At 41.1% G+C, this 14,040-nt stretch overlaps 1 protein-coding gene across 13 annotated transcripts in view; it reads left to right on the plus strand.

The window, feature by feature from the left end:
- Nucleotides 1-12,774, plus strand: part of LOC138755016 (adhesion G protein-coupled receptor L3-like) — a 747,574-nt gene extending 734,800 nt beyond the window's left edge. For 11 of the 13 annotated variants that reach the window (XM_069920177.1, XM_069920159.1, XM_069920170.1 and 8 more), the window contains one exon: nt 11,759-12,774. In XM_069920177.1, coding sequence (XP_069776278.1) covers nt 11,759-12,561 — 803 coding nt within the window. In that variant the 3' untranslated portion in view covers nt 12,562-12,774. Of the gene's footprint in view, nt 1-7,954; nt 8,125-11,758 lie in introns of those variants that run through there. The other 2 variants (XM_069920224.1, XM_069920232.1) reach the window with 1 other exon arrangement.
- Nucleotides 12,775-14,040: the final 1,266 nt, after the last annotated feature.

The raw sequence follows: 14,040 nt of genomic DNA on the forward strand, positions 1-14,040 counted from the left end.
TCCACTTACACCTATCATATGCTAATCCCATTTTTTCATTCTCTCCACATTCCCATCAATTCCCCTAAATTCTACCCCTCACTGCAGCCATTTAGGATCCAGTTGCAAAGGAATGCCGCAGATGCTGCAGTCAAGTGCAATACACAAAATTGCTACAAGAACAGTAGGTCGTGCAGCATCCACAGGAAGGAAAGGGTAACCAATGTTTCGGGCTTGGTCCCTTCATCATTTCATGAGACAAATTATTTACAGACATTGTTTATAAACCCACTATGTCCTGTCTCCTGCAAGGATCCTATTCCTTTCTCTCAGTACCTCCTCGGAATCTGCTCCCAGGATCAGGCCTACCATTCTAGGACACCTGTGATGTTTTTCTTCAAAAAAAATGGCTTACCCTCTGCTGCCATCTACTCAGCCCTTACCCACATATCCTCTATTTCCTGTACATTTGCCATGAACCTCTACACCCAAAGATGCAATAAGGGCAGGATTCCCCTTGTCCTCACCTACTTCTCCACCAGCATCCGCATCCAACATATTATTGTAAGCAATTGCCGCTACCTTCAACAGGATTGCACCACCAGATACATATTCCTCTCTCCTCACCTCTGCATTATGCATTGGGGCCGCTCCCTCCTGAACTCCCTCGTCCACTTGTTTCTACCCACTAATCACCCACTTGGCACCTACTGCTGTGATTTCACTTAAACCTTGCACTTATACCTCCTCCCTCAGCACCATTCGGGGGCTCAAGCCGTCCTTCCAAGAGAAGCAACACTGCAGGGAAGACTGAACACAGTCTAGTCGATCATTTCGTTGAGTCATTCGTTCTGTCTGCTGAAACAGGAAGGACCTCCCAGCAGCCAACCATTTCAATCCCACACCCATGGTCTCGTGCAATGCCAAATCAATGCCACCCACAAGTTGAAAAAACAACACCTTATATTCCATCTCTGAAGTCTCCAACCAGATGGCTTTAACATCGACTTTAATTTCCATTAACCCCCTTCCCCCAGTCTCTTGCTTTCCCTCATTCTCCTGTCTTCTTTCCTCTAGCTGACCTCCCCTTCTCCTACCTTTTCCCTCTCCTCCATCACCTCAGCTTCTTTTTCTTCTACCCTCCCACCTGTATCCACTTATAACCCCTTCCCTGTCAGCCTGTCCTCTTCACCGTTTCCCTTCCTTCCCCAAGGCCCCATTGTTTTATTCCAACATCTGCCTGTTTTTTCCACACACCTGATGAAGATCTTGGGTCCAAAACGTTGACTGCATTTTACTTCCATGGATTCTGCATGACCTCCTGAATTTCTCTAACTCTTTTGTGAAGTGCAAGGGAACTGAGAGTCGTTTACTCTAACGAAGGGTTCAATTAGAGTAGCTGGGAATAAATGGCTCTTGCAGAACTTTGAAAAATTTAAAGCCTCGAATGAAATGCTGAAAGAGATGTAATTTGTTTTTCATAGTATGGTGGGGTGTTGAACACATATGGAAGTGAAGACAGATTTGATTATTGTGTTGCAGAGGATGCAGTGCTGGGTGATGAAGGCAGAAGTGTGAGATTAGATGCATCATGTTTGGACACAACGAGAATGGGCTTGATGAGTCAAATATCTTCTTCCATTCTGTAGAACATCCATGCTCAATGGGGGCCTTAGCACATTTAAGGAGGGCCACAGATTGAAATCCTTAATGGGGGGGGAGGAAGGGGGGGACATGGAAGTTCTATGGATTCAACTTTTTTTGAGAAGGAAAGGATCTTCATCATATCATTGCACGCAATAAGTTCAATCAATTTTAAAAACAATTTGGGGGTTAAGAGAGATCTGCTGAATGGATTTCCAAAGTGTGGCAAAAGGCCAAAATTGCTTTTCCCTCAACATGCTTAGTTGAATGTGGATTCAGCAAGGGAGTTCCCTTGACCAAATCCAGGAACAGGCTTGATATCACATCAAAGGATGATGTTCAATGATCACTATCTAGTTTGGAGCCTGACATCAAAATATTTGCACAGGAACATCAAGCTCAATGATCTCACTAAAATTTTCATTTAAAAATAATTATTTTTAAAAGTACTTTTTATCACATTTTCATATTCTCAAGTTTATGCTTAAAGTTCCCTAATGTCTCATTGAGTACAAGCCATTGCATTCTAATCATCTTTAAAAAGATATTTGGTAATTTTTCTTCTTTCCTGCAAGTTCAATAAAAAGTATTGCTTATTTGTCTCTCTGTTTTGGAACCACAAGCCACAGTTATTCCGCTCAGAGTAAAAGCCTTGGTTTCTTTTCACCCCAAGTAACATAGGAGGGAAGTACAGAAGAAACCAACTAAACTTGACTGCTTCACAGGGAAGGGTCCATGAACTTTAACCAGAGTCCTAAGGGGGCCATAGCCAAAAATTGGTTAAGATTGGCTGCTGTAGACATTGTATGAACATATCTTCTTACCTTATTGAAGTTGACCAGCTGAAAATTGAAAAAGAAAATGGCAACTTCAGTGGGTTAAATGAAAATGACATTATCAAGTTAAAAGTTCCATGTGTGGAAGGGAAGGAGAGCAAATCTCCAAGTGGAGTCACTTTCTGCCACTCTTGATGTAATTCAATCAGACAGGTAGGAAACAGAGAAACTCTCGTTTTAAGATAAGGTGTCAGATCAATTTTTTATTAAATTGGTGCTATTTCCCAGAAAAATTGGGATGCAGGTAGGGAAAATTCTGAGGCAGACAAGATATTATTAAAAACAAGAAACCTTCTCGTGAATGTAACCTTGGAGAAAAGCATTTGCGAATGTCCACTTCTGTTCTTTATTTCTTTTCCTTTGATTGACATTTTTAAAATCATTGCTGTGTGGCAGCCTGCCACGGTGGCGATTGAGCCAGCGAGTGCAACCAAAGTCCAGCAGCCCATGCAGCAGCACTAGCCCCAACAAGCAAACCGGCAGGTAAAAGACAAGGGCAGCTTAAAGACCAGTGACCCCAAAATGGTGCTGGCCTTGCTGTGCAGCCAACAGACAGGGACAGCATATGGGGAAGAAGGGATTGTTATGCAGAAAAGTTGTCGTGCACAGAAAACCCCTTTTCTTATGCGGGTCGTAACCTCAGTAAAGGGGGGCAATGGTGGGAATGGTGCGAGTATAAAAGTTGGGCCTGACGCACAACCCAGCCAAATGCCAGTTTGGGTTGGAGGCCATTGACTTCCTAGGCCATAAGATAACCAGGGAAGGAGCCACACTGCTACCCAGCAAAGTGGAGGCCATCTGAAGTTCCTTAGGCCCATCACAACCAACGAACTACAGGAGTTTGTGGGAATGATCAATTTTTATCACAGGTTCATCCCCTCAGCTGCCCGGATCATGCAGCCATTGTTCTCCCAGACAGCAAGCAAGGTGAAGGAGATCACCTTCGATGAGGAGTCAGTGAAGACTTTCATGAAGGCCAAGGAAGCCCTGGCAGATGCCCCTCTCCAGCAGAGTTCTAGAGCAGCAGATTGAAGGAAATTGGCAGCCTCTGGCTTTCTTCAGCAAACATCTGAGGCCTCTGGAACTGAAGTACAGCGCTTTCGTCAGAGAGCTACTGGCGCTGTACTTTGCCATCCGCCACTTCCTAAAGGGCAGGTCCTTCATGGCTTTCACAGATTACAAGCCCCTGACTTTCACCTTGGCTAAGATCTCAGACCTCTGGTCAGCCCACCAGCAACGACACCTGTCTTACATCTCGCAATACACCACAGGTGTAAGGCACGTCTCCAGCAAGGACAGTGTAGTGGCTGACGCACTGTCCAGGCAAAGTATCCACGCCCTAACAAGGGGAATGGACTTCATGGCACTGGCGGAGGCTCAACAGAAGGACAAGGAGATGCCCCAATACAGGACTTCCATATCGGCACCGCAGCTCCAGGTCATCCCAGTTGGCACAGGTAACACCACCTTTCTGTGCGATGTGGCCACCAGCCAGGTCAGACCTATCATCCAGGTGGCTTGGAGATGGCAGGTTTGTGATTCCATCCACAGATTGGCTCACCCATCCATCAAGACCACGGTCCAGCTGGTGGCCAGCAAATACGTGTGGCATGGATTGCGGAAGCAGGTCAGCAGGCGGATGAAGGAGTGCACGCAGTGCCAAACAACCAAGGTACAGCAGCACACCAAGATCCCACCTCAGTACTTTGAGCTCATATTGTAGGACCCTTCCCAGTATCCCACGGTTTCTGCTATCTGTTCACAATGGCCAACCTCTTCACCAGGTGGCCAGAAGCAGTCCTGCTGGCACATACATCCACAACCCTGTGTGCCAGGGTCCTCATCTCGTCCTGGGTGGCATGGATCGGGTTACTGCCCCACATCACATCTGACAGAGGGGCCTAGTTCACCTCCAGACTGTGGCCCAACCTTGCCTGCCTGTGGGGTGCCCAGCTGCATCACACAACACCCTACCACCCACAGTCCATTGGGTTGGTGGTGTGTTTCCACAGGTACCATGCTCATGACCAGACTCCAAGGACCCAACTGGGTAGACAAGCTACCATGAGCACTGTTGGGCATCTGCAAGGCACCCAAGGAGGACCTCAACACCTCTTCAGCTGAACTCGTCTATGGAGCTCCACTGGTGGTCCTGGGGGAATTCATACCATCCCCAGGCAGACAGCAGGACAACTCAGCAGCGTTCCTCAGCAGCTAAGGGAAAGAGATGGCAACCTGGCCCCGATTCCACCTTCCAGACACAGACACACGAGGTCCAACATACCCAAAGACCTACAGGACAGTATGTTTTCATTCGCAGGGGTCCACATCGTTCACCACTGGAGAGGTCATACAAGGGTCCGTTTCTGGTCATCTGCAACAATGGGACCATGTTTGAGCTGAAGGTTGGAGGCAAGATGGAGGTCTTCACCACAGACTGGCTGAAGCTGGCAAACCCGGTTGAGACACCAGCACCACGCCAGAGAGGCAGACCACCAAAGGCAGCAGAGACTTTGCCTCTGGGCATGAAGGACAATACCATTGGTTCTGGGAGGAGTCATGTGGTGGCCGACCGCTGCCGTGATCAAGCCAGTGCTCCAGGCGGCCAGCAGTATGCGCATCGACACTGGCCCCAACAAGCATCCCCAAAAGGGTGCTGGCCTTGCTGCACAGCCAACAGACAGGGACAGCGTACAGGGAAGAAGTGAATTGTTATGTAGAAATGTACCCACGCACGGGAAACCCGCTTTTGTTATGCGGATCATGGCATCATAAAGGGGGGCAACAGCGGGAATGGTGCGAGTATAAAAGTCAGACCTGAGCCCACAATAAAACTCAGAACTTAACCTGACTACACTAAGTGTGTGTGGCTTCTTTCGAGTAGTGCGCGGTTGCAACTACTTCTTATAGCACTGCTTAGTTTTCATTTAGGTTTGGCTCTTTTTAAAGCCATGTAGCTTTTTTTTAAAGAAACCTGCATATAACATTCAGCTATTTTGATCGACAGAACATACAAACTCCTTACAGACATCAATGAATTTGAACCTGGGTTGCTGCATTGTGTTAACCATGCAGCCCCGTGTCTTTTTAAATCCACAGCAGATTTCAGTAGCTTGCTGAAGTCTTGGCAAAGTTTCCCAGGAAGTTTATTGAGGCATATCAACAATCTCAAGCTCCATCCACCGAGAGAGCATCCACTACTTTAGATGCACTGGTAAATCATGAACCAGTCAACCAACTCACTCACTAACTCATTAATTAAAGTTAGCAAGCAACATACATGAACCTAAGTGATCCAGCTCATAGTTTTATCCCGTGAATGCAATGGCATCCTGTGCATGAGAGGTACATGGATAGGAATTATTCAGAAGGATGTGGGCAGAAAGCAGGTTAATAGGACAATCCCTTCTTCCCCATATGCTTATCACCATGGATAAGTTGGTCTTAAAGGCCCTTTTCTGTGCTGTAAAACTCTGACAACTTACTGAGTATTTATTGATTCTATTTTGCAAACAGGAGAAATATATTCTTTTATTGGTTGTAGGTTTTCCTTTTGACATGTCCAGTGAGCAGAAATCATGTAATACAGGTGGTGAAACTTACATTTTATATTTCACTACTTTTAAATATAGCTTTGCCAAACTCAAATATAATTATCCACCCAATTTACTGATGACGTGTGCTATCTGTAACTCTGTGTTGAAGTGCGTGACTTCTTTGCTGCATTTGCGAATTCAATTATGAGAATATTCTTCGTGTTTTGATTACAGAGTCTCTGACAATTTCTACCCCTGGATGCTTTCGGACCTGCTGAGTCCCTCCAGCAATTCTTTGCTCTAATAGTTTTGAATGTGCCAGTCATTTTGAACTCATCTAATAAGATTGTAAAGATAAGTGTGCGGGTTTCCAGCACTGTCTGGTGAATTATGGTGGAAAAGAGCAATGGATTATGTGAAAATTAGATACTAATTGTACATAATATTGATCACCTGGAACAGCTATTCTCAGCTGAATGGTTAAGATTTCATGGAATTGTTTTTTTCCTTTTGCTCTCAATGAAAAAGTCCTTTGACACTTACACACACAGCCTTCCTGCTGTCCTTTTCTATGGAATTGCCCCTTTAACAATCACTGCCTTCTACATTGCATCTTTGCTGCCAAGACAATTGCACTTGATGCAGTGAACCATGGTTAATAAAATTATTCTCTCTTAACTGCTAGCAGCAGCCTTTCTAAGTACCAGATTATTTTTAGCTTTCATAAATATTCAGTACTGATTTTTTTTTCTCAAGTGCACTGTTTCAAAAACTGAAAAATAAAAGTCAGGTCAGTAAATCCAAGAACGAGATACCAGCGGAGGTAGAGGATGCAGGTTCAATTTTAATATTTAAGAGATTAGATAAATATATGGATGGAAAGGGTATGGAGGGCTGCAGTCTGGGTGTTAGTCGATCGGACTGGGCAGAATAGATAGTTCTGCACAAAGTAGATGGGCTGAAAGGCCTATTTTTCTGATGTGGTGGTCCACATGCTTGGTTGAAGTACTGAGCCTTATTTTGCCAGTATGCATCATGTCTAATGCTACACCCATTTTCCATTTGAATGGGAAACTGGGTTATGTGGGTCTTGTGCAGGACTTGAGTATTGTCACAAAAATCCATATGCTAATGGACATTGAAAGAGAGCATGATGCATTGGGAAGATTCCATTCATCATGCACCAACATCTTAATTCTAGGCAAATCCAGTATAGTAAATTCCACTGACAACATCTTGCATTCAGCTCCAGTCAGATTTTTTGAGTAAATCCAAATTATATACATCTATAGAAATGTTTTTTTTTTAGTGATGGCATCTGGAAGCATCAACACATGTCCTCTAATTTAGTCATGAATATTCAGTTTCTCAATCCATGTATGAAAGTTATTGTCTGTAATGACACTCATTTACCAGGGTGGCTTTAATGCTGTTTCACAGGTTTGAGTTCTGTTCAGTTCATATTTACTGTTTCATTCTCTACTGCCTTGGAAACCTCTAGTCCCGTGTGTCTCAACTGTGTTTGGGTCCTGGGATAATTGAAGTAATAAACAATGCAACCCTATTAAGCAGTTACTAAAAATTGGAAAGGCAATGATTAAAGATAGCAGGATAAAAATCAATCTGATTGGAAGTTATTGTTTACACAGCGCTTAGGGTGACAATATACCTGAGGGTAAATCTAAAAAATTGAACATTAACTGAGTGAATATATTAGTTTTATAGCGTAGGTTCAGAAGACAAATTGCATTGATCATGTTAAGTCAATTTGCAGATGCATTGACAATGTCAAAAACATTTATTAATTTTGTAAATCTCAACATTTCAAGTCGAGTTGTATTCAGCTTGTTGTTTAATATTGTGACTGCATTTTTTACCATTAAGAATATTTTATTTTTTTCTGCATTTGCCTGATTGATCTTTTTTCTTTGTTTGTCTTTTTCTGTCTGGCTGTTGCAGGGGCTATGCCTAATCATCTAATAACAAATGCTCTGCTTCGTCCTTATGGCACTAACAATCCCTATAACACTTTGCTTGGGGAATCTGCAGTCTATAACAACCCCTCAATCAGCATGTACAACACACAAGGTGTGCTTCTCAAACTGTTTTGCTAAGCTACAATGCTATACCCCATCTCTCTGGGCTGTGGAGGCTGTATTCCAAAATATGAGCTGTAACGAAAAGTCAATTGCAACCAAATATTTAAGTTTTAAGTGAGTCCTCTTTTATTGAGGGTGAATATGCTGCTGGAAGTATTGAGTTTTCACCAATTCATGCTTTGGATGGAAAGATTCTTTTGCTTCTTGCTTTGAAGCTTGTCTCACCAATATACAGTCAAACCTTATTCAGGATTCTGGTCTCTCAAATTTGCCTTTGTCCCACAAATATTTTGCCCTCTGCTGATTGAGCTCTCAATGATCATCCTTGTTTGTAATTCCTCCCATCTGCTTGTAGAAAGGAGGCTTGACTGGATATATTGCTGTACATGCAACATCTTTCTTTGTGTATGTCTTTTAAACTTCCAGCCAAATTGCTTTCAGATGTTCTCGGAGAAAGCCAGTGGAAAATATGCCCCTTGTTAAAAAAGCTACCAATCTGAATTTCAAGATCTACTAATGATATTTGAGAATCTGCCTTGTAACATTGGTGTGATGGGACTCAACCAATAGACATGGCAGTGACAAAAATTGGATAGTTCTGTACAGCCTCTATAGGCCGAATAAAGGGGTCTTAGACTTTGCAAAACTTTCACCAGCACAGATCTTGTATCCATAGGTATTGTCCTGTGCCAAATAAACTTGAAATCAAACAAAGCAACATCAAGCTGATCTGACTGATCCCTGATTTAATTACAATGAGCTGGTGAAAGGGCTGCTTTCTTTGAAATGGTTATCCAACATATATCTCTGAAGTGAGGAGTGCAACTGTAGCTATTGTCACTTAAATTGTGCAATTGTTTGTTTCCAGCTTTTAAAAGTGTTTAAAGTAATTGTGCATTATGTGTAGTGAAGTTGGGATTTGTTAGATATTTTCTTGCATACCATCAATCTATTTGCTTTTATTCATGTTTCTCCTACTGTCGCTGTATGCTTACTTGTGTTTTTTCTTTCCTTTTCTTCATGCTGTCCTTTAGAGCCCTACAGAGAGACAAGTATGGGAGTAAAACTAAACATTGCATATCAAATGTAATTTCTTTAGTTACCATTCTCTTCCAGCCAAATCTAGGTGATAATTGTGATTTAACATTAGTTGATCAAGGAGATATTTTTAAACTGAAGAAAAATGTTTAGTTACATGGTATTTTAGAGAGTGTTCCAGTGCATCTTTGTATCCAAAAAAGCATACTGAATTGAATCCCACTAAGTTTGAGTGAGGGTCGAGAGAAATCTTGCACAGGGATGCACTCCTTCCGAGTACATCAGGTGCCCATTTGATCTCCCAATTATCGGTTTATTATAAGGAGATGACACATCGTCCATTTTCCAAACTCATTGGATTGTTGCACAACCATTGTTTCAAAGTGCAGGTGAAACCATTTGGATCCCCAGTATTCTCGAATGAATGAAAAACTTGGAATTATTTTCACCATTTTATTCAGTTTTCTTGATTCATGATCTAACATTGTAAATCCATGCAGGAATGTTAACGTAGTCCCCACCACATCCTCAGTTTGGCTAGAAGTCCACTTTTTAAAAAAATGAACCTTGGTCGAACTATGTTTTAATGAAACTTAAGATTGCTGGTGTGTGGAATTCTGCACATTGCACAGTAATCCATAATGCTACTGCCTACAGAATTCCATGCGTATGATGCACATGTAAATTATTATTATTTATAATTCATGGGGTAAGAGGTCCACATGGGCTAAAGTTAGGTAATTGGATAAAGCCCTCACATCCTGACTCAGTAGATAGAAAATAATCCAGCTTCTCAATTTGAGGATAGTATTTGAAAACTTGATAGATAAATGTTTGAAGCAAGGAACCAAACCAAATTATATTAGATAGATTGATCTGTTATTGCATTAATCTAAGATATGATGCATATTTGCATGTAGTTCCAGTTCAACCTATTAAGAGCATAATGAATAATCTTCAGTAGAAACTGCTTTCATTGGTAAATTATCTCATTTCTTTTTATTTGAATTTGAAAACACTTTATCTTCTTTTGAGCTAACTGGAACCATTTTGTATTTCTCTTAAATGAATGGTCTTGCCTTGCTATCTTTTGCAGTTGGCTTTTGTAATTATAGTTACATGCATTTTTATGCTTGCTTAAAAACTGTGTGCAGTTTGTGTGTCCAGTTAGATGTACAACAATTCTTTGAAATCGAAGTAATCAATGCAATTGAATTGAAAATTCCGTAATTCCTGAATTTCAAATTTATGCAAAAGATACCCTTTATTTTGAAACATGCATGCAGAACTCACTCTTTGTTTGTTACTGCCTGTAGGCACAGTGAATTTATAGCAACAAATATAAACATGATTTTCTCCAAAAGTGTAAAATTCAATAGAAATATGGTTAATTGGCCCTTTAAATCTTGTAGTAGCATGATTATACCTGAGAAATGGGAATTGGAGGCATTTGATTGGTCTCTATTCTCAATTAATTCGACCTACATGGTAGGATTTTGTCAAGTAGTAGCATCTCAGATTCCCAGTTTATCTGAATACTACCGCATAAAGCACCCATTTTAACCTTTTTATGGCCATGGTCACTCTGCTCAAAGTTTATGAGCTCCCTTCCATCTGAAGCAGTTAATTTTGATTTCTTCTGTACTTCTCTCCTACTAACTACATTAAAAAAAATTAAAGATTATATGAGTTGAAAAGAAAACAAGGCATTTACGGAAATAAACTGTGGCCCCTTCGGGCCCCCATTGCAAATGACCGACATAAAGTACCTTCTAATTTAATCCTTTGATATTCCAAGCTGTAACCCATTACTTCAAATGGTGAATACTGCTAGTCATCAAGGAATGTTGTAAGATAGAAGATTCCTGAGGCTTATGCCCATTTATTTGACAACTTGTAGGGGTTGTCCTCACTTACCAAGGTACAGCCTGGTCCCAACAAGTTTCCTTCAGTGCCCAATGCATATCCATGATGTACTTTATATCACTGAACTAGATTGTTGGATTCAGTGGAGAGGGATGGCTTGTGGCTGCCAATTAAATTTAGGAAGGGAGAAAAAATATAATTAATTGTCTCCCACTATGCCCCATTATGATGAATGTGTGCCTGAACTCCATTCACACACACTTTGTCCTTTGAGACTGTATTCTTATCCAATGTACATCAATGATTCATATTTCCCAATAACATTGACAGCATTTTGGGTGAAAGCATTCAAAATTTTGCTATAATTTGTATGGAAACATATACACTTATTTTCACCTTAAATGCCTAGCTCACATCTTAAGATTGCATCCAGATTTTTAAAAAACTTCCCCCACTCAAAAAAAGACATTTGTTTTCATTTTCTGGCCCCATTTTTCCCGGGGCATTTCCTTGATGGTGATATATTCTAGTGCTCCTCTTTTCTGAACACCAGAATGGTCCTTTCAATATGGTGCACCGTAACTGTGCAGAGTGAAAGATCATATTGATTACTGAAGTATTTGAATTAATTGTTGCACAGTTATTACTCAAGTTATTGCAAACTTAACCTGTTGTCCTTGATGCTGTGATTTCCCCTTCCTTCCCAAGAGGCAATAAAATGTACCATTCTGGCTAATGTGGATTTGCTCTTATTTTTTAGAGGTGTTGCTGAACAATGCCAGGGATACAACTGTCATGGATACTCTACCACTGAATGGTAACCATGGCAACAGCTACAGCATTGCCCGTGGAGAATACCTGAGTGATTGCGTGCAAATTATCGACCGTGGTTACAACCCCAACGAGACAGCCCTTGAGAAAAAGATCCTGAAAGAACTCACTTCCAACTATATCCCTCCCTACCTGAACAATCACGAGCGTGTCAATGAACAGAATAGGAACCTCATGAACAAATTGGTGAACAACATTGGGAGCGGCAGTGAGGACGATGCCATCGTTCTTGATGACGCAACTTCGTTCAACCACGACGAGAGCCTTGGACTGGAGCTTATCAGAGAAGAATCAGATGCCCCTCTGTTGCCACAACGGGTGCATTCAGCAGAAAGCCATCAGGCCCAACATTACCCCAGCAGGAGGCGGATCCCTCAAGATCACAGCGAGAGCTTTTTTCCTTTGTTAACCAATGAGCACATGCAAGAACTCCAGTCACCCAACAGGGATTCTCTGTACACCAGCATGCCTGCTTTGACAGGTGTGCCCCTGGCAGATGATAATGCTCCTCAGACCCAAAGTGCTGTACCACCAACCAAAAGTAGTGACGGTGATGATGTGTATTATAAAAGTATGCCGAATCTGGGCTCCAGGAACCATGAACAGCAACTTCTCAATTATTACCAGCTAAGCCGTGGAAGTAGTGATGGATTTATAGTTCCTCCCAACAAAGAAGGCTCCCCACTGGATGAGAACTCCAAGGGACCATCACACTTGGTCACCAGTCTATAGGAGAAAAGACTAACCCTGCCTACCTTGTTCTGGTGTCCCAGAAGCAAGTGAAAAGATCTGTGTATGCTTGAATCTAAATGCTGTTCATATACTGCTGAACTATTTTGAGATGTTTTTATTCAGACCAACCTAGCAAGGCACTTCAGGGGAAGCCGGCGATAGAGGAATAGTCTGTTTTAAGGCAAAAACAAAATAAAATATTACTGAACTGATTGAGAGGGTTGGACATGTATATTGAAATGGCATTCAGTTTTGCTTCCTTCAATAACGCAAAATTTTTATCCTTTTTTTTCTTGTGTCTATTTTCTCAAGGATTTCTTACTGATGCTTGGTATAGGGCAGTGGCCAGATGCACTGGTGCAAGCCCCTATGGATTGCTTTCTTTCTTTTTTATTTCTTTTCGGGGTTTTTTTATGATCACTGTATATCAATTGTGGTTGTCACTCACAACTTAGAAAAGTCGCAGTTCAGGCAGCTGCAGAATTCCAACAGTCGACATGGAATTGTCCAATGTTCAATGAAAGGGAACTATTCAAATCATATGCTAGACACATGTTTATGTTTTGCTGTAATAATTCAGATTATAAAACTAATGATGAGAATTTTGAAGAGAAAATTTCTATGTACAGACACTCAGCATTGCAGATATATTGTAGTATGCTTTTTCCCTCCAATTTTTTGTCCCTCTCGATGTAGTGAACAAGACAGTTTCTAGTGTGCTGGTCTTGCAAGTTTTGTCTTGCTAGTAGGAGCAGTGTTTTATCATGAGTCTTTCTGTTGAGCTTTTATTTTTCCTGACAGTTCCTCCGAAGAACACAGTTTATAAAGCTCATTTTATAGTGAGGTGATCACAACTACTAAGAAGAAAAACGTTTTTTAAAAAAAAAACTGTTTTAGGTTTTATTTTCTCGCTGTGTATTTTGAAGTGAAGTCATGTTTTTTGCCAACAAAAAAAATTAAAAACTTTAGAACTTACAGCAGGTACATTTTTGTTTACAATGCACTATATTATTCATAAATGTGTTCAGCAATGAAAGTCCACAACGGGAGCTAGGCACTCTTTTAAACACCAAGGAATCTTGGTAGAAAATAGTGAAACCTCATGCATGTGGAGAAAAAAAGTAGAAACATTTTTGTGTTAAATCTAGTCAAAGCACTAGGCACTTGTACCGTGGTGGTAAAAATATTGACTTATTAAAATGAAAGTTATTTTGAAGTGAAAAAAGATGAATTCTCTATCTTTTTTGCTTTCGTTCCTCACAGAAAATTTATTTATTTGGCATTAGTCAGTTGACACGAGCATCCTTTTAGTAATGACCTTAGTACAACTTGCTTTTTTTAAATTTATGATCCATTTTGTATGGTTTTTGAGTTGAATGACCTCATTACTAATATTTGTTGTAAAAGTGACTCTTGTTTGCCAACAAATAAATCACTGGTTACAGATTTACAAGATTGGAGTTGGCGTAAGGTGATTTT

This window comes from Narcine bancroftii, chromosome 1 (assembly GCF_036971445.1).
Source record: "Narcine bancroftii isolate sNarBan1 chromosome 1, sNarBan1.hap1, whole genome shotgun sequence".
In the NCBI taxonomy this organism is placed as follows: Eukaryota; Metazoa; Chordata; class Chondrichthyes; order Torpediniformes; family Narcinidae; genus Narcine; species Narcine bancroftii.